The 24,158-nt window shown below is 38.3% G+C and overlaps 1 protein-coding gene across 3 annotated transcripts in view; it reads left to right on the top strand.

Moving 5' to 3' along the window:
• LOC311092555 (inactive rhomboid protein 2-like) overlaps positions 1–24,158 on the top strand; it is a 288,243-nt gene that overhangs the window by 53,524 nt on the left and 210,561 nt on the right. For all 3 annotated transcript variants that reach the window (XM_084129367.1, XM_084129369.1, XM_084129368.1), the window contains 3 exons: positions 7,486–7,625; positions 10,106–10,236; positions 11,704–11,887. In XM_084129367.1, coding sequence (XP_083985493.1) covers positions 7,506–7,625; positions 10,106–10,236; positions 11,704–11,887 — 435 coding nt within the window. In that variant the 5' untranslated portion in view covers positions 7,486–7,505. The remainder of the gene's footprint in view (positions 1–7,485; positions 7,626–10,105; positions 10,237–11,703; positions 11,888–24,158) is intronic.

Raw genomic sequence — 24,158 nt, 5'->3', positions numbered from 1 at the left:
TGAAAGTAAGTATTCTTATTTTTATGTGAAGGTGCCGGGTCGGATTTACCGCGAAATCCAGTGACGTGACTTGCATGCACGCTCCCGAGCCTCTTGCCTCGTCTACTGACTTTGCACACAACAGCGACAACACTGCAACTTATGACATATGCAACTTATGACATGTCTGATAACGAGTCTGGCCGGTACCTAGAGTGCTCGCTCATGAGTTCGAGCACGCGCATGAGCACTCGCTTGAAAAATTATTGGTTGCAATCTGAAACATCACTGCTAGAGGCCGCTGAAAACTCCATATAGCCCCTTTAAGTTTTGTTTTTCGGTGAAGTTTTGATACGGTGAATAAGCTAAAGTCCCAAAAAGTCACTGTGTTCCTTTAAAAACATTGCATCAGACATATTTATCATATGTTTTACTTTATACTTGCTAGGAAATTAATTGAAATTGAACCTTTGTAGAAATAAGAAAAGTGCACAAACAATGGCCATGTTCAATATGGTTGTCAGTCTCGTATTTGAGTCCTTAATATGGTTACATTCACACACAGTTCAGTTATTTACGTGAGTGACAACTGCATTCAATAACCAAACTCCCACCCATACATTTTCAGGACTCACGCTGTGTGAATGGAACCGATCTGGGCTGCATTTCCCAAAAGCATCGTAAGCCTAAGTTGATTGCAGAGACGATTGGTGGCAATTGTTCTACGATCAACCTAGGCTTACGATGCTTTTGGGAAACGCAGCCCTGGACAAGTTGTCCGTCACGTCATACAGTGTGAGAGAGCCGCTCTGCATTGCACAAACGTGTGTCCACCATGTGTTGTGGGTTCTCATGTGTGGTTTCGGTACGTTACAGCAATGGAGATACGAGGGCTTTAGATCCAGTCACTGTTCTCCACCAAAGCTGCACCTGTTTTGTGTGCTACATGCGACTCAAATGCTCAGCTGTCCACCAAGGTATAAAAGCTGCTGTTGGTTAATGAAGATTTGACTGATGAACTCGTGGCTTGAATGGACTCTTGTCTTGTCAAAAGTGATAAGACTTTTCAGTTTTATGGACGTCGCCATCTTTGATATTACTTTGGTCACTGTCACTATGGTTACTGATAAGACAATACAGGCTTGACTCACCTTGCACGTTCATACAGGCAGTATTCAAGACGCTACTGTACAGTAAGTTGCTGTGTGAACGGGACATGTTGAGATTCAAACCTTAGCTATTGAACGTTTAAAATATGTTATATTGGTGTTGTTTCAATTGCAGACTTGAGGCTGCAGATTGAGGATGCTGCATGTTGTGTTTCCTCTTTAATATTTCTTTGCCTCTCGGTTTCATTTAAACCATCAACATCCACCAATAATGTTGTAGTTACATATTGACCTGGAATAAGATCTGGAATCAACTTGGGTGCCATTTTGGAATACAGACAATAACTATACCCAGTGTACACCAACCCTTTGTTTCTTCCCTCTCTCAATGATAGGGCTTTTACATCCTGGGTGTAGGCTGACCACCTGGTTATTGCTCTGTTGCAGGATGTAGATGTGATTTTTGTGGGACAATGCGGGATATGTGGAAGAGGGATACATTTTGTACTAAAATACTTTGTAAATATTGATTTACCTTAGTTGTAAAGCCTATTTGTGATTGTGTTGGATGACAACATGTTTTAAATCGCCAATAAGCTTTGTTAATTGTGACTGGCAGTCAATTTGCAGAGGTTTGAGTGATGCAATGTAATTTACTTTTACTGGACCTAATCTGTCTACTAAATATAATCACTGAGTAACAGGCAGGCTAGTAGGTAAAAATCAAATTTTATACTAAAATACATTTCCTTAAGTAGTGACTAGTTTATTTTCCTTCATTAGACTATGCAAACATTAAATGAACTTGTGTTTTTTGTTGGATCTGGCAGGTTTGATCAGGATGTTCTAATCCAGTATCTGTCTAGATGAAGTCCTGGCTGGTGTAGCTGTATTTAAGGACTTTTGATGAGGTCCACACTAATTCCTTTGCTCCGTCCAGTCGTCATATTTTCCCCGCTCTAGCTAGAACTTTACGGCTGGGGAAATGGATTTTTGGTATTGAAAAAAAAAAAAAAAAAAAAATACAGACATAATCTTTCTTGGCACTGGACCATGTTGCGAAAAAATATCACATAGAATCAACTAATTTAACCCAGAATTTGGATGTCGATCTCTATTTTAGGAGTCTGTCTTTGACTCCCTTTCTTTTATTATTTCTATTAATATTCACCCTTCATTGTTAGTTGGCCTGTTCGGGGTCCTACCTCCTGATTACACTCTGCCATCTCATTTCCCTGAGCTGGTCGCTTTTTTCACACTGTTTGAGGCATGTTATTTTGATGCTTTGGAGTACTCATCCTCATAGGGGTCTGTCGTTTGGTCGTGTTATGATTGTTTTCGTTGTTGTGAAAACTATAAATAAATCATTAAAAATAACTAAATTAAATCTACTTCGAAAACTGATTTCAGACAGGCTTTCCAGACACCATATTGTAATTTCTACTGATTTAGAATGAATTCAAGAGATCTAGACATAACCAAACAAATATTCTTCAATGCCAGTGCTTACTTCCTAGTTGAGAAAAATGGATGCATGGAACGGAGTCCGGACACAACAGACACAATTTTTATTATTTTCATCAACTGCTGAACTGCATGTGACAGATTGTGGGAAATCATAAGTCGCATTTTAGACTTTAAACAAGCATGCTAGTTTGTGCTAGGGCCAGACGCGTTTCCACTGTCACATCTGGGGCTTGATCGGGCCTCCTCGGGGCCAATGGCCAGGGGTTTTTGGTCCGCCGAATACCTTGATCCAAAGCGGGCCAGCTGGGGCTTGAGAAGTTGTCATGAACAAAGGTGGAGTTTATCTGATAGGGTCAGGAGAGGGTCAACACCACTCTTCATTTCCCTTGTTATCAGGCTAAAAACTAACATAAACATTTAAGACATTTAAAACTATTTTCAGCTCAACTCACTTTCAGATGCCAGCGAGTGTCTGAAATAACTTCTAATTGCGATCCGATGGGGATTCTGATCATTGTATGAGGCAGAAATATAAAGTTTCATCTGTCTTTTCCCTGTGCCTTTGTTGATATTGGACTTCTACATCTGCATATGTTATAAATTACTCTGGTTAACTCTCTTCTTTTTTTTCGTCCGTAAGCTCTGGCTGAAAGAATAACAGTATAGTGAGATCATGATGTGAGAGATCGCTCAGACCTCCCCAGATTGCATAATAGAAATGCTCATTCTTTCTAAAGAAATGGGACGTAAATATGATATTATATCAGTATTTTTCTAAATGTGTAAGCCTTTGCACTTAAAGCCTTAATGGAGTTGTTTTGTGCGTTTTTGTGATCCCAAATAAATGGAAGCAGACTTTTTATGTGAGATAACGACAAATACCAGGGCTGGATTTCTCAAAATCTTCGTAATCCTAAATAGGTAGATCGTAGAAACCATTGGCACCAATGGTCTCTATGATCAAATTAGATAACAATGCTTTTTGGAAACTCACCCCATTTTGATTCAGAATTATTGATGTGCACTCCTGGTGAAATATCAATGCTGGAGTCTTAAAGGGTCATTTCACCCGTGGAGACATGAATGTGTATTGAAAGTGGGTCATTTATGTAGAAGAAATGTGAAATTATTTTTGAATTTGGAGCTTTCTAGACTGAGAAAAGCCAGAAAATGTATTTTTGGCTTATGTGGATGAAAGACAACAACTCCCAGAATGCACTTGCTTCGCTGCCCTACAAGGCCACTCCCAAGCCACGCCTACCGGTAAGAGAGGGCAGTTGAAAACAAAAACATCAAGGCAAGGCTAGGCTACGAGTGAGTCTCCGTGACGAGTTTGCCCAAAATGTCCGGGATTCGGCTTTTGCGTTCTACAGTCGCCATTCATCATGTTTACTGTGGCGAGCAGGACGAGGCTAGGGCCGCGGGAGAACGGCGCGAGGCCGGTGGCGTGATTACTGACGACCGACACCTGTGAGGCACTGTTCTCGTATCTCGCACGGAGGAGCAGGTATTTTCTTAGCAATGGTAAAACACACATCAACCGATCACGCCACCGGCCTCGCGTCTTTCAACCGATCACGCCACCGGCCTCGCGTCTTTCTCCCGCGGCGCTAGCCTCGTCCTGCTCCCTGTATTACTGTGATTACTGATGAGCGCGCCTGTGAGATGCACCGGTCTCATGGGCTATCTCTCACGGAGGTGCGGGTATTTTCTTAGCAATGTTAAAACGCAAATCAACCGATCACTTGTTTAGCATTCATGTAAACATTACATTCAGTTTCACCAATCGGGGTGAATTCAGTTAGATTGAAACAAAAGGTGAGCATGTAAACAATGGATGGCGACCGCAGAAAGCAAAAGCTGAATCCCGGACATTTTTGTCGATCTCGACGGCCGGACATGTCCGGGAAATAGAGTATGGTAACCCCTACTACTCAGCTTTCTTCGTCCCTGTTTTCTGCAGGTTTCTGCCGTTGAAATCAAACGCACTCGCACTGATATGTGATAGGTCTGTTAGCGCATTAGGTCCAACCCCCTATGGGCGGGTTTGAAAGGGTGGGAACTAGTGCTTGTAGTCTTAACAGAAATCCCCCCCTCTTACACTTCCTCCTACAATGACGCAAAATGACGATTTTTGCGTCATTGTAGGAGGAAGTGTAAAGAGGTAAATACAGATTTCTCTCGTCTCGGGGGAAAATGAAAAAATGTTGCATGACCATTCAATAGTATGACTGGGTTTCTAACAATGCAAAGCTTAATGCAAATGGGTGAAGTGTCCCTTTAAGTGTTTAAAGGTGCAGTAAGCAATTTCTGAGAATCATTGTTGAACACTGTTGATATTTTAAGTCAACACAAACAAACACACCCCTGCCTTCAATGCTCTGCCCCCAAATTGCAAGACCACGCAGTGCAAGAGTGGATGTCTCTTTATCATAGCAGAAGCAAAGCTAAATAAAGCTTTGCGAAAAATAAAGTGAAAATGACGAATAAACGACAAGGAAGAACAAAAAATGAACATAAAGTACAAAAGTGTATACAAGCAAACGTTCGTTGTTAGTTGTCAAGCAGCACACACCCAAAACCAATGTTACTCGGGTATGGAGGAGAAATAATGCAACCTCAGTGTCAGGCCTTACTGCTTAGGTCTTTCCAGTGCTGGAAAGCTTTACTGGGTCTTAAAACGTGGACGTGGGTCCTAAAGCTCTTGCCTGATCATAACCCTTCTATTTCCAGTGATATTCCTCTGATCTTTTCTCTTTTGTAATGTCTCTTAGCCATTTCTCTTCCAACAGTCTTTCTTACAAATCTACCTCTTGCTTGCTCTCTCTCCTACCCAATCATGAGTGTGTACGCCCCTACTGCTGATTGGCTAGTTTGTTGTGGTGCTTGGTCCAATCCACGTTCAACAGCGTTTTCCAGAAATTGCTTACTGTGTCTTTAAGTAGACCAAATGTCTGCTTCTGTCATGTTCATTCAGCCAGGGTTGCCTGGTCTGCAGAACAAAACTACTGCAATGGGCCAATCAACCCACTGAATAAAAAATCAATTTAGCAACTCAAAAGTAGCCCAATTTTGCAGGAATACCACAGACTTGACAACTCTGTAGTCCATGCTGGTGAAATGGTGGGGTTGTGTGACGCTGTTCTATGGAGGCGGGTTAAGGACGGGTTTTAGTAGGGCTGGGCGATATGGAGCAAAAAATATATCTCGATATATTTTGCTATATCTCGATATCTTTACAGGAAAAATAACCCCCCAAAAAGTACTGCAAAAACAAATATGCCAAATACCACAAAGTCTTTTTTTATTGAAGTGCAAAGAGGTAGGCAGTTCATGTAGGAACAAAGTGCTTCTGCGACATTTTTAAATAATATTTTTTTCATTCTTTTTTTATAATTAAAACTAACATCATAAAGTATGATATTTTTTTACTTTGAGCAATTCTGGAGCTATAATTGACTCTTCTTAGGAGCATATAAAACAAAACAGCTCCTTGGAAAAAATGAAATGTAATATTGTAGTAGTTATAAACAAAGGTTTATTTTAGTTCAGATTAACATTTGAGGCAATTGTATTCATAATGTCAAAATAAAACCGACGTAATGTTACTTGAAGGCATTATAGCCTACTATTCCTGCCAAACTTCCATGGTTGAAGTTAGTGTTACTACAGTAAATCCATGGTGAATGTTGCTGATCTGTGGACACCGGATAGTTCATTCATGGCACAATGTTTCTCCTGGTTTCCACGTCAGCGCTGTTTGATCCGTTAATAACGGAGAAATGTGAATGCTTCTCACTAGATCTCACAGCGATGTTATTACTTCTGTGGCGAATTCAAATACTTTCTTTACTGGATCTCTTATTAGCGCTGTGTAGCCTAGTAACAGTGTCGCATGATCACGATCGGCTCGCGCTGCACTGGTCCAAACTGATAAACGGTCCTTCAACCACACAATAAGGAGCAGTTTCGTTCCTCTTGCATTACGTTTGCCATTTGATGTTGGGCAATGTTGTGGTCGCGCCGGCGTCTCTTACATTATGAGCGCGCTTGCCACACGCAACGCGCCTACATTTGAAATAACGAAATTTTGGTCGGCAGGAAAAATGCGTACCGAAAACTGAACCGAAAGCCTCGTACCGAACGGTTCAATACGAATACATGTATCGTTACACCCCTAATCTCCATATAATGGAGCCAGTTGTCTGTAACGTTAGCCTCCGGGCTGGTTGCGGGCGCCACCATGTTGAATGAGGGGAGGGGGAACAAAAGCAAGGAGGCGGGGGCGAGCACACAGCACAGAGAAGGCAAACAAGCAAAGTGGCGAAATCAGAATTAAATATAAACAATATATCGATATATACGATATGTCAAAATCCATATCGTGTTTAAAAAATATCTCGATATATTTTAAATATCGAGATATCGCCCACACCTAGGTTTTTTAGTGTAGCACTGCGGGGCTACTTCCCCGACAGTGGAATCACAACTTTATTTCAGCCTTGTGGCTCAAGGTCCAAGGCTATTGGCCCCACCCGACACGTTGTTAGACTTGGCTTGCTCTGGCTCGACAATGGAAAATCACTATAGATTGTGAAGGATACATCTAAATTAACATCAACAAAACTGACAAAAGCATCTTAGTAAATGGGATGTTACACAAACATTCAGATTAGTCTTGATGCTCTTCTATATACTGCCTAGTTTTTTAATCTGCATGGGTTCATAATAAAGATGACTATTTTTCAGTAATATCATTAAAGTTAATGTTTATGTTGAAATATCATTACAAGTGGTGCATATAAGATTTCTGGTCTCAATTTCGATTTGTTTTAAAACCTAAATGTCATATTCATTATTATTTTTTATAAATATGATTGTGCTTCCTTACTGTGTTGTTCGCCGTTTAACTGAATATTTTTTTTAATAGACCTGAAAATCGGAATCACAATGTCATCTGAGGAAGAGGAGGCCTCAAACAGTAACAGTGGTCAATCAGAAAGTAAGCTGAAGAGCAAGAAGCCACCCAGTCTGATGATTGCAATTCCCAAACCTGAGTCTGACAAAAAGGTATGAGTCTAAAATAAAGGCTTGTGTGGGAAAAATAAAATAAAAATCTGTTCAGCTGCAGCATGTCTCACACAGAATGTCATTGATCTTAGGTTTACAGTGCTGGTCAGAATCATTTGCTCCCTTGGTAAACATGATCAAAGATGGCTCTAAAAAATAACACACAAAAAAAATAGCTTTTTGGCAGCAAACACTTAATATGGGTATGGTTCATACAGGGCTAAAAAAGTACCCCATGTGTAAAATGAAAAACTGCTGCTGTATCTTTAATGCTGTGGACCTAATTTTCTGCCAGAGGTCCTGGACATCTTGTTCAGATACATGGCATCATGGATTCGATAAAATACCAACAGATAAAAAAATCTAAACCTGACAACCTCTGCTAGAAATCTTATAACCGGCCATGTTTGGATCTTCCAACAGGACAGTGATCCAAAAACAAACATCAAAATCAAAACAAAAATGGGTCACTGAGCACAAAACCAAGCATCTGCAATGGCCATCCCAGTCCCTGACCTGAACCCTATAGAAAATGAGTGGGCTGAACTGAAGAGAAGAAGCACCAACATGGATCTGGGAATCTGAAGGATCTGGAGAGATTCTATATGGAGGAATGGTCTCTGATCTCTTGTCAGGTGTTCTCCAAACTCATTGGGCATTATAGGAGAAAACTCAGAGCTGTTATCTTGGAAAAAGGAGGTTGCAAAAAGTATAAAAGGGGGCAAATAATTGTTGGAGTGTTTTGGAGAAAAAACATTTATTTCATAATGTGATTTTCCCTCCCACTTTCAATTATTTTGCTTCAATTAAAGGTTAAAATTTTGCAATTTAAAAAAAAATAAAATATCAAAAGGATTAACAATGCAGATTTATTTTTTACAGCCATCTTTGATCATATTTACCAAGGGGGCAAATTATTCTAACCAGCGCGGTATGTGTATTGTATATTTGCATTTTGATCATCGGTTGTGACTCGTGAGTTTTGTGTTGTGTTTGAGTTTTGAAAAAGGACATAAAGGTTCTGATATTAGTGCAAAAATTATTGTAAAAAAAACTGTAAATGCTTTCTGAAAATAATGCACACATAGCTGAAATGATTTTACAAATGCGTGATTTACTAACAAAACTAAAGCATGATAAATATTTCAAGAAAGCTTAATGAAAATACATCAATAATTCTCAAAATATGCAAGATTTAGACTAATAGGCATTGCTTTTAAAGCACTGACTGGAGTCACACGACAGCTTGTGTGACTGAAGAGGAAAAAAAAATTCTTATACATTTAAATACATACAAGAACGTTTTGATTATTAATGTGTACTGACACAAACTGAAACTTACATTTCATCATGAGGCATTTTCAATGAAAAACAGTGGATGAATATAGATTTTTTTAATGACTTCATTGCAAGGTTTGTCAAGACTAAATAAGACTAACAATTTAAAGTATTACAAAAATACATGCATTTTTCCTGCTTTTTTGCTTCATGGTCTTGGGACTTTTTCCTTTTTTCTTTTCTTCTTTTTTTCCTTTTCTTTTTTTTCTGCTACAGACTTATAGCTTCATTTTGAATCCAAAGCCATACATCAAGATACATGCCATTACCTGTGGCACTGCATAATGCTTGAGTCTGAAACAGTACTTAAATAAAAATCATTAAGTATTAAAAAAAAGACATTTCCACATGACTGAATCAGTTGAGGTCACATATTATTGTCATGTTTACATTACATTATATAGTGATGCGCTACTTAAATCATCTTTGAGAGCAATGGGGCCTCACGCAACTTGTGTATTTTTTGCGTATAAGGAGGACTGGCACTGGATGCATCCAAGCTAAATTTAAGTTGTCATAGTACAGAGTCTGAATACTTGTTATATTACATTTTTTTCTTTTTTAATAAATTTGCAAATTTATCACACCTCTGGGATTTACATTGTTATTTTAAATAGCAACATTCATAGCATTGTGAAACAAATAATTTAAAGCATTTTAGGAAACACAGTGTTAGCAAAAAAGGGGCATGAGGACTTAAATGCTCAACTTAAAGAATGAATAGATATAGATTAATATACAAAATAGATATTCAATGGTGTTTATCAATATATTAATGAAATAAGGCATTAGATTAAATATGTTATTCAAAAGGGTTACATAAAAAAGCTGGTTGATTAAATAAAACTTTCTTTTAGTTGCTGAACACTAAAAAGTTAAGAAAGGTAGATTTTAAAAAATATGTATTTTCTTCTTTCTGCATGCCCACAGACCATTCACAGCTTTTTAGTACTTCTTGAACGTAAAATGGCGGAAGCTGATGAAAATTGTCAGCATCTTGTGCATACCAGGGCTGCAGACCTTTATTAGTTCAATAGTCTTTAAGAGATATCCAAGTGTTTTGTTTAAAGTTGACCGAGGTAATACAGCTATACTGCTCTAACTGAGTTTTAACTGCATGAGAGTATTTGTGTGGTTTATAGTCCCTGCAGCCATCTTTAAAGAAGAGTGTGAGTCTACAGCAGTCAAGTGAAGTATTATCGGACAGCAGTCCATCTACAAGGGACAGAAGAATGCTCAGGAGGCAAACATCACTCTCTCAGAGCATACGCAGGTAAACTTATTGTAACTATCACAGATGAATGCGTGGATAAAGCTTTATTTATCTCAAGTGGAAATGCAGGGCTCTATAACTGCCGGATCATGGATGGATGGATGGAGATAGCAAGATAGGAAGATAGACAGACAGACAAACAGACAGACAGACAGACCGATCTCTGGTGATTTATCCTTAATAAACATATTTATACCGAACATTTTGTAACACACCTCTCCATTATATGAGGGTTTTTTATCTTATTTTCACTTAAAATAAAATGCCACCATTTTCACTTTTCTACTGTCCAAGTGACCATTCGGAAAGAAAACTCAATGGAAGCCTACTGTTGCTATAGTAAGGAACACAACTTTAATGCGTAAATACAACCTCAGATGAACAACAACGCATGAAATATTACAGAGTGTCATAGTTTATAAAAAAAAAAAAACTAGGCCAAAATGGAGAAGCCATGTGTGACAAACTAAGCACACCTTTACTGCTTCCATAGGAATTAAGAGGGTAAGTAGCAATCAGGCACTGCTAATCAACTGCCTTTGATTAATCGATCATCAGCAAGTGTGACTAACTCTATAAAAGCAGAAGTTTTGGCGGTTTGCTGGGCTAGAGCATTCAGGTGTGATCTTCAGCAATGATCTTAGAGAAGCAATTGCTGCCCATCAATCTAGGAAGGGTTACAGGAACATTTCTAAACAATTTGAATGTTACTCGGGTAATCACTCTACAGTGAGGAAGATTATTCACAAGTGGAAAACATTCAAGACGGTTGCCAATCTTCCTAGGAGTGGTCGTCCCACAAAATTCACCCCAAGGTCAGACCACGCACTGCTCAGAGAAACTGCCAAAAACCCAAGAACTACACCTCAGACTCTACAGACCTCAGTAACATGTTAAATGTTAAATTTCATGACAGAACAAATAGAAAAAGACTGGACAAGTATGGCATGATTGGAAGGGTTGCCAGGAGAAACCCTCTTCTCTATATAAAAAAAAAAAATGGCAGCACAGCTTAGGTTTGCAAAGTTGCCTCTGAACAAATCACAAGACTTCTGGAACACCTTTGGATGTTTGACCAGTAATGTGTTTTTTTTTTTTTTTGTGCAGTTGTTATTGTTCTCCCACCCACTCCTGTCCCACCCACTTTTTGGAACAAAGTTACGCCACTTTTGTGATCATATATCTTATGATGGAATTTGTTACTGATTTTTTTGTACTTTGTTTTTCAGTCCAACATTAAGAGAGTGATTTTCTTTGGAATTCAGTTGTACCTTTTGACACCAATGTTTATTGCAGTAAACTGATTTACCCCAACTATCAGTGAAGATTCAAGATCAACTTGAGTGTAAAGGCACATTGTATTTGAAAAGATACTTTTTAGATTTTAATTGTATCACATAATCCCAGTCGAGCCAATGGTGCTTGGTCCGTGATCATTTGTTTTCTTTATTTTATTTCTAAACACAGGGGTACAGCTCAGTGGTTTGGAGTGGGCAGTGATGGTGAATCCAAGCAGCAGGAATGGCACAGGAAGAGCCTCCGGCACTGCAGTCAGCGATATGGCAAACTGAAGCCCCAGTATTGTGAGCAGAATGAGGCAGCCAGCCTGGACTATGGCCCGGAGTCACCTGTGGCCCCCAGAATGCCAAAGGTATCATACATGTACACATTTTTACTGCAATTTAATTTTTGTAGTTAATGTAAAATAAATAGAACAATTATTTTATTTAAACAATAATTAGCATTTCTTCAAATTGTCAATTCATCTGCAATGCTAATAGACAATCTTTCGATACTCTTCTATATGTTAATAGGGTTGTCAATCAGTTAAAAACTTTTAATCATATTTCATTACATGGTATGCTGATTACTGTAATTCATCGCATATATCAGTTGTTACAACCCACGCTCAGGCTCAGGGCGGTGTAACACTAACGGGGAGGTAATCACTAACGAAGATTAAATGAATCCAAAAAGTCTTATCAGTCTATTGATCACAGGTAATCCACAGCACCTGTCACTCAACTCCACCCTGCAAACACGCAACAAGACACACATAAAACAGAACAAAACACCACCTAGCACAGACAAATCCAATTTAAGAAGTAGGAACTACACGTCACCGGGTCGTAACACAATATTTGTAGTTCACAAATGAAGATAACTTAAAACATTATTGTAACAAATTATTAAAGCATTAAATTGACATTACAGAAAGTAGCTTTAGAATTTATAATGCTGTTTGTGCTATTTCCATATCATTAAAGATAAGCCTATAACTTGCCTACAGCCCACAGCCTTTCATTTGCTCATAGTATGTATGTGTGAGACTAATGGACTAAATGGTACTGATGCTGCTAGTCAACATTGAACATAGTAGTCGAGTAAATTTTTTTTACACATTTATGTTTGCTTTATATATGTACAAAGGCTATGTTCAAATACTGTCATGTTAATGTTATTTTTCAAAAATCCATTATGTCTAGTATCTTTTAAAATAAAGTGTAAAGGCACATTGCATTTCAAAGGATGCATTTTACATTTTTGAGGGCACAGGGCTGCCAAATTTTTTGCCATAGTACCTTCTAGGGGGGTCTGGGGGCATGGCCCCACGTTATAACCCTTACCCCTTTTTGGACTTAAGTTATATATCAGAGTAGAGATGGCAAGGCTTGATATTAACTTAGGTAAAGATAAAGACTAGTTTGCTCTGGTTTACCCAGCAATACTTCTGAAAAATCAGACCCAAGCTTTACGCTTATAATGTATTCACCAACCCAAAATCTCAAACGTTTACATTATATAAAAACAAAACAAAACAAAATAATAAACAAGGTAGAAAACAGGAAAACATCAGTTACATCAGACATCAAACAAGAAAAGTTAAGCGTTTGGGAATCTTGACTGGAAAAGTGAATTACTAAACTTAGCTGATGGTGAAGCCGACATAGCTTGGTAATGGATGAAATGTCCTTGCAAAAGTCCACACTTTTAACTTGATAGTCCCAATGTTGCAGCTAGGAAAAGTGTCCTCCTGTCTTCCACAAGTGCAATCCAAACCCTCTAGTGCTCACGTTAAACGGCCAGGCGTCATAATCCAAGCACCCAACCATAAAGCAGAAAGTTAGCTGAAGCAAGTACTTTCACCCATGTAAGAAAGCACAGGAATAAAAAGGTCCATCTAAATAGACGACACATTCACAATTAGCATGAATAGCCCAATGCTCACTCTCCATATCATAGTTATACATTAAATAAATGTACACTCTGGTTTTGGTAATATTGAGGGAAAAAAAACACACTACTTACTGATTGACCAAAAAAGAAAACACATTCCTCAATCATAGGACCTTAAAAAGTCAAATGGAATAGCCCAAGGAAGCCATTGCTTCCTCTATCCACATGCTTGTCTACTTCTTCAGGTATAGTACCTGGCTAAGTACTCATCTATGAAGATGATTAGTGCCCCCTAATGGTGTGGAAAAATATAACCTGGCTAAATACTCATCTATGAAGATGATTAGCGCCCCCTAATAGTGTGGAAAAATATAACCGCTAAGGTAACAGAGTTAAAGCTGTTACATACCCCTCCGCTCAGAGGAAAATTTGTCATAACCATGGCAAATTTTAAGATTCTGTACATGATAGGTGTCACATTTATCAGGATCTGAGATAAAAACAACTGCATAGTTTACAGGTCCCAACTTTTTCTTAACCCTTGCCGGACCTTTCCACTTGGCAGATAATTTAGCCATTACACCTTCCTCAGCTCTGGATAGGGGATGAGCCCGTACCCAAACCACATCTCATTCCTGGAAATGAGCTGGTTTGCGACGCTGGTCATAGTATTTCTTCTGTTTTGCCTGAGCTCATTCCACGTTACACTTGACAATGTTAAGAAGTTAACTTTGTTTGTCAAGTGTGGAATAGGCAGGGTGACTAGGATCTGGCGGTCTCTGGAACGCACGCTCCATTGGGCCTTTAAGTCTTCTTCCTAGTGCTATTTCCACAGGAGTGAATCCAGTGCTTTCATGAAAGGCAGTATTGAGGGCAAACCTGAATTCAGGAATCCATCTGTCCCATAATTTGTGATGGTCACCAACATATGAGGCAATCATTGTCTTCAGATTTCTGTTAACCCGCTCAGTAAGGTTAGTCTGGGGATTGTAAGCAGTTGTTAGTTTTTGAACAACGCCCCACTGTTTGCACACAAAACTGAGGAGTTGAGAAGTAAACTGTGTTCCCCGATCAGACACTAGGTATGCTGGTGTGCCCCATCGAGTAAAAATCTCTTCCACCAAAATTCTTGCAATCTGCGGAGTTTTCGCTGATCTAAGTGGGAACATCTCCACCCACTTAGAACAGTAATCTACAATGACCATAAGGTACTCATTTTGCTTGCTGCTTTTAGGAAAAGGACCCATTAGGTCCACACCTAGCATGAAACTAGGTTCAACTACAGGTGTAGATTGCAGCTGACCAGAGAGTTTAGAAGGCGTTGGTTTGTATCGTTGACATACCTGGCATTCTTTGCAATAATTCCACACATCTTTCCTTATGGTTGGCCAGTAAACTGTTTCCAAAAGCCGGAGAAGAGTTTTAAGCTTACCAAGATGTCCACTAAGCGGATTATCATGAGCATACTGGATAAAAGCCCGACGATGTATTGGTGGAATGATGAGTTGAAGCTTCTGCCTGTTCTGTCCATCAGGAATACTTCTGAAAAGAAATCCATTTTCAATTATATGATATATTCTAGAAGTATCAGGAGGCTGGGACTGGTCACGGATGGCAGAAACTATGTCTTGTATGTCTTGATCATTATTTTGGGCAACAGCAATCTGAGTTAGATCGACTGGCATGCTGGCAGATGGAGGTACTTGATTAAGGGCAATGAGATTAGGTGAGCTGTCACCGTTTGAGATTCTGGAAAGCACATCTAGTACTATGTTACACTGGCCCTTCCTGTACTTGACAAAAAAGTGGAACCCTTGAAGCCGAATGGTCCACCTGACCAGACGTGATGATGGCTTGGGATGGTTAAAGGCCCACGTCAAAGCTGCATGATCAGTTATAATTTCAAATAGGCTTCCCTCTAAATAGGGTCGCCACTTTTCAACAGCCCACACAACTGCCAAGCACTCTTTTTCTGACACTGAATAGGCTTTTTCTGCCCCCCTCAATAACCGTGATGCATAGGCAATGACACGCTCACTTCCCTCTACTTCCTGGGTAAGTACAGCTCCTAAACCTACTTCACTCGCATCCGTCTGGACTCTAAAAGGTTTCTCGAGATCAGGTGCTGCCAGAATGGGTGCTTTGGTTAAATCCATCTTGAGTAGATCCAGCGATTGCTGACACTGCTCTGACCAAATCCAGGTTGTATTTTTTTGTTTTAGTGCATGAAGGGGTGCTGCTTTTTCTGAGAAGTTGGGAATGAATCTATGATACCAACCGGCTAATCCTAAGAATCTTTGTACTTCTTTCAGGGATTGAGGCATGGGAAATGGTCCAATAGCTGAAACTTTGTCCGGATCAGTTCTTATTCTGTCTCCTGAAACTAGGTGACCGAGAAATTTAAGAGATTTCTGAATAAAATTGCATTTTTTCATATTGAGGGTGAGACCAGCTTTGGATAGGCAATGGAATATCTGTTGGATGTGCTTGAAGTGCTCTTGTTCGTCTTTGGAGTAGATCACCACATCGTCAATGTATATCATACAGCATTTCCCCTTCAGATCTCTAAGCACATTCTCCATTAATCTTTGGAAAGATGCTGCCGCATTTTTCAGGCCGAAAGGTAAACGTTGGAATTCATAGAACCCTGATGAAGTCACAAAGGCTGTTTTATGAATGCTGTCATGATCCATGTCTAGTTGCCAATACCCACTTTTCAGATCAAGGGTACTGAACACGGAGGCACCATGCATAGACTCCAAAATGTCTTGAATCTGTGGCATTGGGTACGCATCCAAAGGTGTCTTGGCATTAAGACCCCGATAGTCCACACAAAAACATGTCCCACCGTCTTTCTTTGGTACCACAACTACCGGTGAAGCCCAAGACGAGGTAGATGGACGTACGATATGTTTATCTAACATCTCTTTTACCTGTTCATCAATGAAAGCTTGCTTCTCCTTTGACACTCGATAAGCTCTTTTTCTTACAGGCACCTCATCAGTGGTAAGGATTCGATGTTTAACCAGTGTTGTATGACCGATGTCATGAGTACAAACTGTAGGCCAACCCAACATCAGACCTTCCAATTGAATCTGCCCCTGTATGCTAGTGTCTGCTTGGGCAGTCATACTATGGATAGCCTGAAGATCCTCTTCATTACGTGATGGTAAAGACAGGGCAAGGTAGAAATGGACAGTATGTGTCGTCGGAATGGTATCCTGCCAGATAAAGGGATGGGTAACCACCTCGTCTCCATCTGTGGGTAAGGTATACTGAACAAGCTGTGTGAACAACTGAATACAATGTATTCACCAACCCAAAATCTCAAACGTTTACATTATACAAAAACAAAACAAAACAAAATAATAAACAAGGTAGAAAACAGGAAAACATCAGTTACATCAGACATCAAACAAGAAAAGTTAAGCGTTTGGGAATCTTGACTGGAAAAGTGAATTACTAAACTTAGCTGATGGTGAAGCCAACATAGCTTGGTAATGGATGAAATGTCCTTGCAAAAGTCCACACTTTTAACTTGATAGTCCCAATGTTGCAGCTAGGAAAAGTGTCCTCCTGTCTTCCACAAGTGCAATCCAAACCCTCTAGTGCTCACGTTAAACGGCCAGGTGTCATAATCCAAGCACCCAACCATAAAGCAGAAAGTTAACTGAAGCAATTACTTTCACCCATGTAAGAAAGCACAGGAATAAAAAGGTCCATCTAAATAGACGACACATTCACAATTAGCATGAATAGCCCAATGCTCAACACACTCCATATCATAGTTATACATTAAATAAATTTACACTCTGGTTTTGGTAATATTGAGAAAAAAAACACACACTACTTACTGATTGACCAAAAATGAAACACATTCCTCAATCATAGGACCTTAAAAAGTCAAATGGAATAGCCCAAGGAAGCCATTGCTTCCTCTATCCACATGCTTGTCTACTTCTTCAGGTATAGTACCTGGCTAAATACTCATCTATGAAGATGATTAGTGCCCCCTAATGGTGTGGAAAAATATAACCTGGCTAAATACTCATCTATGAAGATGATTAGCGCCCCCTAATGGTGTGGAAAAATATAACCGCTAAGGTAACAGAGTTAAAGCTGTTACAACGTGAAGAGTATTTTTTTTTTGTGCAAAAACAACACCAAATCTTTGAATTCTGGTGACTTTGGGAGTCATATTTAGTATTTAATTTTATTTTTAATGAAAAAAAAATCATATTACTTTAAAAAGCTGACTAAATCAAGCCAAAAACGATGCCAAATTAGAAGAGATGAGCAAGCATTATTTTAGCAGTTGACAAGCTAATGTTGTCGATCAAATCTGTGCCAAGTAAAATAGATCTGGAAGACAGGATGTCCTCATCTATCTATCTATAAATTACAGGAACGTCTGTCTGTCTGTCTGTCTGTCTGTGTGTGTGTCTGTGTGTCTGTGTGTGTGTCTGTTAACCGCATATCTCTCGAACCGTTAGTCCGATGGATTTCAAACTCGACAGGTGTCTCGCTACGGGCACGAGTAAGTGCAGTGCCAAGTTTGACGTTGTTTGGATGAGAACTGCAAAATATATTGTTAAATATATAATTTTTAGAAGGTTGTGGTTTAAAAATAAACATTCTGACATAATGGGTTGTGGTTTAACACTCTCTGGATGTTTAAAAATAAACAAACACACACTCTCTGGATGTTTAAAAATAAACAATAAACACACTCTCTGGATGTTAACTGAATCTGTAAGTCACACTGTTTACTTCTTAATAATGTTTATTTAAAGCTACGCTGTTTACTTCTTTATTACTGTGTCATGCGCGCTGAAGTTAGCCTGTAACTATGTGATGTTTAATATGTTAAATAGTAGTAGTAGTAGTAATAGGCTATGCAGGCTTAAACGAGGTTAATATCCTCTTACCGATCGAACGGCAAATCTCCATCAGCTCAGCTGCGTGGCGTGTCCGTTTTTATTTCGGCTCCCATGTGAACAGGTTAGAGTTTGCACACTGCCTGCGTGAGACGCTCGCGTCTCAGACGCGGCTCGAGACAGATGCAGATATAAATGTAATTTAAAAAAAATATTATCGATTTTCTAAATATTGCACCTGTCAATACAGAACAAAATATTCTGTAACGTTAGCCTATTTTTTCCCGTCAATGCCGATGTTGTCTTTGCTGCTATATATTTATGTTTAACATAAAGTATACCTTCCACAACTCTCTACCCATATGTCGAATATATCACCAATGAGGCTTATCACGTCAGACACGTTTCTGGTGTGCAAAGACAGAAAACTATGGAAAGCCATGAGGGCCAAAAACACGTGAATTTTAACACGTATTTGACACGTATTTGACGCGTTAAATATGCGTGAAATACGCGTGAAATACGTGTTGTTTGCGCGTGACAAATCAGTGCGCTAAATATGCGTATTCAATGCGTATTTCACGCGTGAAACGGGTCAGTGTCATTGGCTGCTGAAGACTTGGGTCTAACAATTTCTGTGAGCTTAGGGGGGTGTACCGTTCATAGACTAGACTACCACCATTTAACATGCTATAGTTAAATGGTGGCTTATTCAGCCTATTTTTTTTATTTTTTTTTGTATAACCTATAGAAATAATATATTTAAATTGCAGTTTTATGAAAATTTAGATAAAAATAAAATTGCCTTGTTTTTCTCCACTCATGGCTTTTTTAGTAAATAAACACATTAGTGGACATTCTAGCTTTAACATCAAAGCATTCACATTTGTGTGGGGAAATCAGTTACAGTGGAGGTGAGCAATAGCAGGTATAAGATACAGACAATTGTAATCAATATCTGTCTTTGGAAAACAACGTGAGCTTTTGTTGTGCTTAGTACAGCTATCACAAGCAGGTGGTGCTTATTGAAACCTTTTTGTTCAGAGATATTAACAATTTAAATGAATTTAAAGACTTAAATTATTTAAATATGGTATTTAAGACTTTATATATAAAGTATTTAAGACTTTCAGGATTAGAATGAGAGCTTGTGCTCAGGTCAGGACAGGTATAAGAACTTGATTTGGCTTTCCTGACTTCAGAAGTAGGCCACCCTGATAATTGGTATTAAAGCAATTTATCTGTAAAAATTATGAGGCAATTTGTTAAAGCACTTTTATAACATTTAAGTAAACATATAAACATAAAAATACTAAGTAGCTGATTATGTTTTTGTTTTGTTTTGTTTTTTAGAACCACACACAGCTTATATCTGCAAGTAATCTGGATTGTTACTGAGAAGCCTATTGTACACTTCATAACAGCTAGAATTAATTTTACGGCTGCTTTTGTGACAGTTTATATGCTTGTTTAGCAATGTGACAGACTTGATTGGCTTACTGAAAGTATTAAAAGGCTATAGGAGAAGACTAATTGTACTGCACACTGCTCAAGGACCTATACCATGAAGGTAGCTGAACAAACTCAGGGTTAAAAGATTAGTTTTGAGCTGACATAACCAAACCAGAGCATTTGAGCGGAGTGGAGCGGTGAGAATCTCCGCTCATCGCTCACGGAACTGTTCACCCCTCCGCTCCCCCGCTAAAAGCTACATCAGGCCGCTCCACTCATTATCGCTCAGCGCATAACGAGGTTTGCTTCGCGCTCCACTCAAATCGCCCCCCGCTCGCTCCAAAAAAGGAAAAAAATCTACATGTATATCACTTTTAGCTCAGACCACAGCCTTACCTCCTAAATAACTAATGACTCTGAGTAACAACAACATTTTTCAAATAGAAATGTTTTATTTCAAATTACAGGCCTATGTAAGAAGGAATATAGCCTACACAAAAAGTCCTGTAAAATTAACCGAATAAATGGGCCTAATAATCTAAATAAAAATTATATAAACAAAAATATGATACATTTTTTAAAAGTAAATTAACTATAAGGCCAGAATTTTGATAAGTGAACTTCTGCGCAACGCGCACGATTAAAATTTAAATTGGCTTCCATACACACAAACTGCTGTAAAATTAAACGAATAAATGGGCCTAATAATATAAATATTATTACGGACGACACAAATTCGGCTAAATAAAACGAACCATTAGGTCTACTTGAATGAAAAAACGAATTTGTTTGAATATTACGCTATATTTAATTTACACTTTGTTACAAGTTACCGTATTCAATTTGCTAACCTTTTGTTTTCTTCCCAGCGTTTTCTTCCCCCATGTGTCTTTTGAGATTCCAAAATGAATCTTTGCTGACTGAAACGATGTCTCCACATTCGTTTTCTTGTACCACATTATCATTGTTAGTTAGTTATATTAATAGAACTGAACCAAACCAAAGCAATCGGGCTTTGTTGATGCCATGAAGCAGCTCATGAAGTTTCTCTGTCAACTTTGATCTTGAAGCTGAACCAAACCCCTGCAACAACTCAGTGTTATTGGCACCAGATCAAGAGAAAATATAATACAAAGTTATACGTATGTCACAGCCTTTTTTTATTCATTTTGGGGAAAGTCACCTGCATGTTCTATGTTACACTACTGTATACAGTGACCCTGCTAAGTGCTATTTTTTTTAGATATTCTTAAGAACATGTCCAGACAGAGCACAACTGATACAAGATAGAACAAATCAAGCTTTTTACTGTTTAACTTGAAATGTAAATGACATAGCAAGTCAGTTGTGTATTTTGCTGAATATTCATTGTGTATATCTGTAATATTTAATGTTATTATATTTACTCTGCATTTTCTGTTTCTATAGAAAACCACACACTAAATACACCCACAACTAAGGACAACTATTCAATCCTTGTTAACTGAGTTGTGGTGACAAATAAACAGGTTACTCTCAAATTTCCAACATCTTTTCACCAAGTCTCTTACCGGACACCCTGTGGCAGATTTCAAACCTAACCAGCAGTTTACTGAAATGAGACTGTGCTATTAAAGCTAACTAATTTTTTCAGTTCCCCACTTACTTTACCTTCCTCAAGCACTGACAGAACACAGACTCTGACTGAGCCAGGCCAGTTGACATCCAAGCTTATGATCATACATTCATACAAATCATCTGCATAATAAAATTTACAGTGGGTCAGTTTGTTAACATATACATTACTATTTTAAATCAGAATTGATGTCACTGAAAATGTATTACATTTTGAAAATAATAATAATAATTAAGCTGAACTCTGTAGGGCAGAGGGCACTGGCCCTCCAGGACCATGTTTGCCCAGGCCTGCATTAGGAGCATTCCAAGTGAAACCTGCTGATGTAATAAAAAAATAAAAAAAATGTAAAGGGTTAAATTCAGTCATTGCAGTGTCACCTGTCAATGTATCTTTCTTAGCTATTTTATTAAAGCCTAAGTAGATAAATGTCCATGTAATGAAACTGTGAATGTACCCCTGCAGTGTGAGGCCCACCTTGATGGCTGCATACATGACCGCACACAAGTATACACTGAAAAGAAATAAATAAACTAAATAAAATAACTTTTATATTAAGTGTCCTTAACTACTATGTACTAACATTGAAATAATTAAATAATTTGATACAATGCACTTATTGTGTACATGCATGTTTTTACATTGTACTTATATTTAAAAAATTCAAGTTGAAGTTCAAGTTTTTATCAACTTCATCTGCTGTCTAAAGTCAAACCTTTCCTTAATCATAAAACTGGCTGTTCATGCTTTTATCACCTCACGTTTTAGACTACTGCAATTCACTTTACTGCTGGATTTCAAAGTCTTAAATTGCTCGTCTTCAATTAGTGCAAAATGCTGCTGCAAGATTTCTTCTTAATAGCCATAAAAGCGCCCTTATCACCCCAATTCTGAAGTCCCTTCACTGGCTGCCCATTAATTTCAGAATTGATTTTAAAATCATTTTATTTGTTTATAAATCTCAACGTAACCTAGCCCCCAGCTATCTATCTGAATTGCTGCAACCATATACTAAGTCTGAGATCAAGCGACCAGAACCTGTTATTAGTCCCACATTCCAGACTCAAACGCAGAGGGGATCGATCATTTTCTGTGATCGGGCCACGGTTGTGTAACAATTTGACATTAGAAATTAGGATAGCCCCTTCCGTGATCCCTTTTAAGTCTCTTCTAAAAACACACTTGTTTTCCATGGCCTATAATTAAGGTTGGTTGGTTTTACTATTTTCCATTGAGTCTGATACTGTTTTGCCACTCCTGGTTCTTTCCATTATATATTTGAGTCTGATATTGCCTTGCCACCTCTGATTTACTTTTTTTTTTTTTTTTTTTTATCCCACACAAATGTTAATGCTTTGATGTTAAAGCTAGAATGTCCACTAATGTGTTTATTTACAAAAAGGCATGAGTGGAGAAAAACAAGGCAATTTTTTTTAATCTAAATTTTCATAAAACTGCAATTTAAATATATTATTTCTATAGGTTATAAAAATAAAAAATAAAAAAAAATAGGCTGAATAAGCTGATCTATAGCATGTTAAATGGTGGAAGTCTAGTCTATGAACAGTACACCCCCCTAAGCTCACAGAAATGGTTAGACCCAAGTCTTCAGCAGCCAATGACACTGACCCGTTCAAACTGATTTTTAACGCGTATTTCACACGTATTTTACGTGTATTTCACGCGTATTTAACGTGTGAAATACGCGTCAAATACACGTGAAATACGTGTTAAAATTCACATGTTTTTGGCCCTCGTGGCTTTCCATAGAAAACTCCACGCTCACGCCACGCAGCCAGTGTGTCGCCGGCCTGCCGTGTCCGTTTTTATTTTGGCTCCCATGTTAACAGGTTAGAGCTTGCACACTGCCTGCGTGTCTCGCCGAAAACGCTTGCATGTTAGAAATAGAACCGACGCCTATTTTTCAAGCGTTTCCAGGTAAAATAGAATAGAAAAATATGTTTAGATGTCATTTTGACATGATAAATAATAATAATAATAATAATAATAATAATAATATATAATATTATATAATTAATAAATGACATTTTGATTTTTGGAGGCCCATGTTAACAGGTTAGAGCTTGCACACTGCCTGCGTGTCTCGCCGAAAACGCGTGCATGCTAGAAATAGAAATGACGCCTATTTTTCACGCGACATGCAAGCGTAGTTGGAAGCGTTTCCAGGTAAAATAGAATAGAAAAATATGTTTAGATGTCATTTTGACACGATAAATAATCTATCTATAAATTACAGAAACGTCTGTCTGTCTGTATGTCCGTCTGTCTGTCTGTCTGTCTGTGTGTGTGTGTGTGTGTTATTCGCATATCTCTCGAACCATTAGTCTGATGGATTTCAAACTTGACAGGTGTCTCGCTACGGGCACGAGTAAGTGCAGTGCCAAGTTTGACGTTGCTCCCTGAATTCAATGTGTTCACAGTCTCTTTCACGGACACCAAACCAACAATTACTAAAAACACACACAAAAACTGATTTTGCACGGGCATTTTGCACTAGTTTTGATTAATTTGAGTAAAAATGTGTTTTCTTTACCAAGAAAGTGACAAGATGAAAACCACTACTTTCTGTTTCAAACTTTCACATAGCATCTTTAGGTTATAATATCATAAAAAATTCAAATCCAAATAAGATCTATTATAAAAACGGATTATTTCCCCCCAAAAATGCAATAAATTCATGACACTTTTTTTTCAAAATGCTATCATATTGAAACTGTTGAAATCAGCCGTCGCTAAGAAATATCTCCTGAACTTTTTTGACTGCGATCAGCTCACAAAAA

The sequence above is a fragment of the Abramis brama genome (assembly GCF_963993115.1).
Source record: "Abramis brama genome assembly, chromosome: 11".
NCBI lineage: Eukaryota > Metazoa > Chordata > Actinopteri > Cypriniformes > Leuciscidae > Abramis > Abramis brama.
The sequence above is the reverse complement of the archived record's forward strand: the minus strand, read 5'-3'. Positions and strand labels throughout refer to the sequence as shown.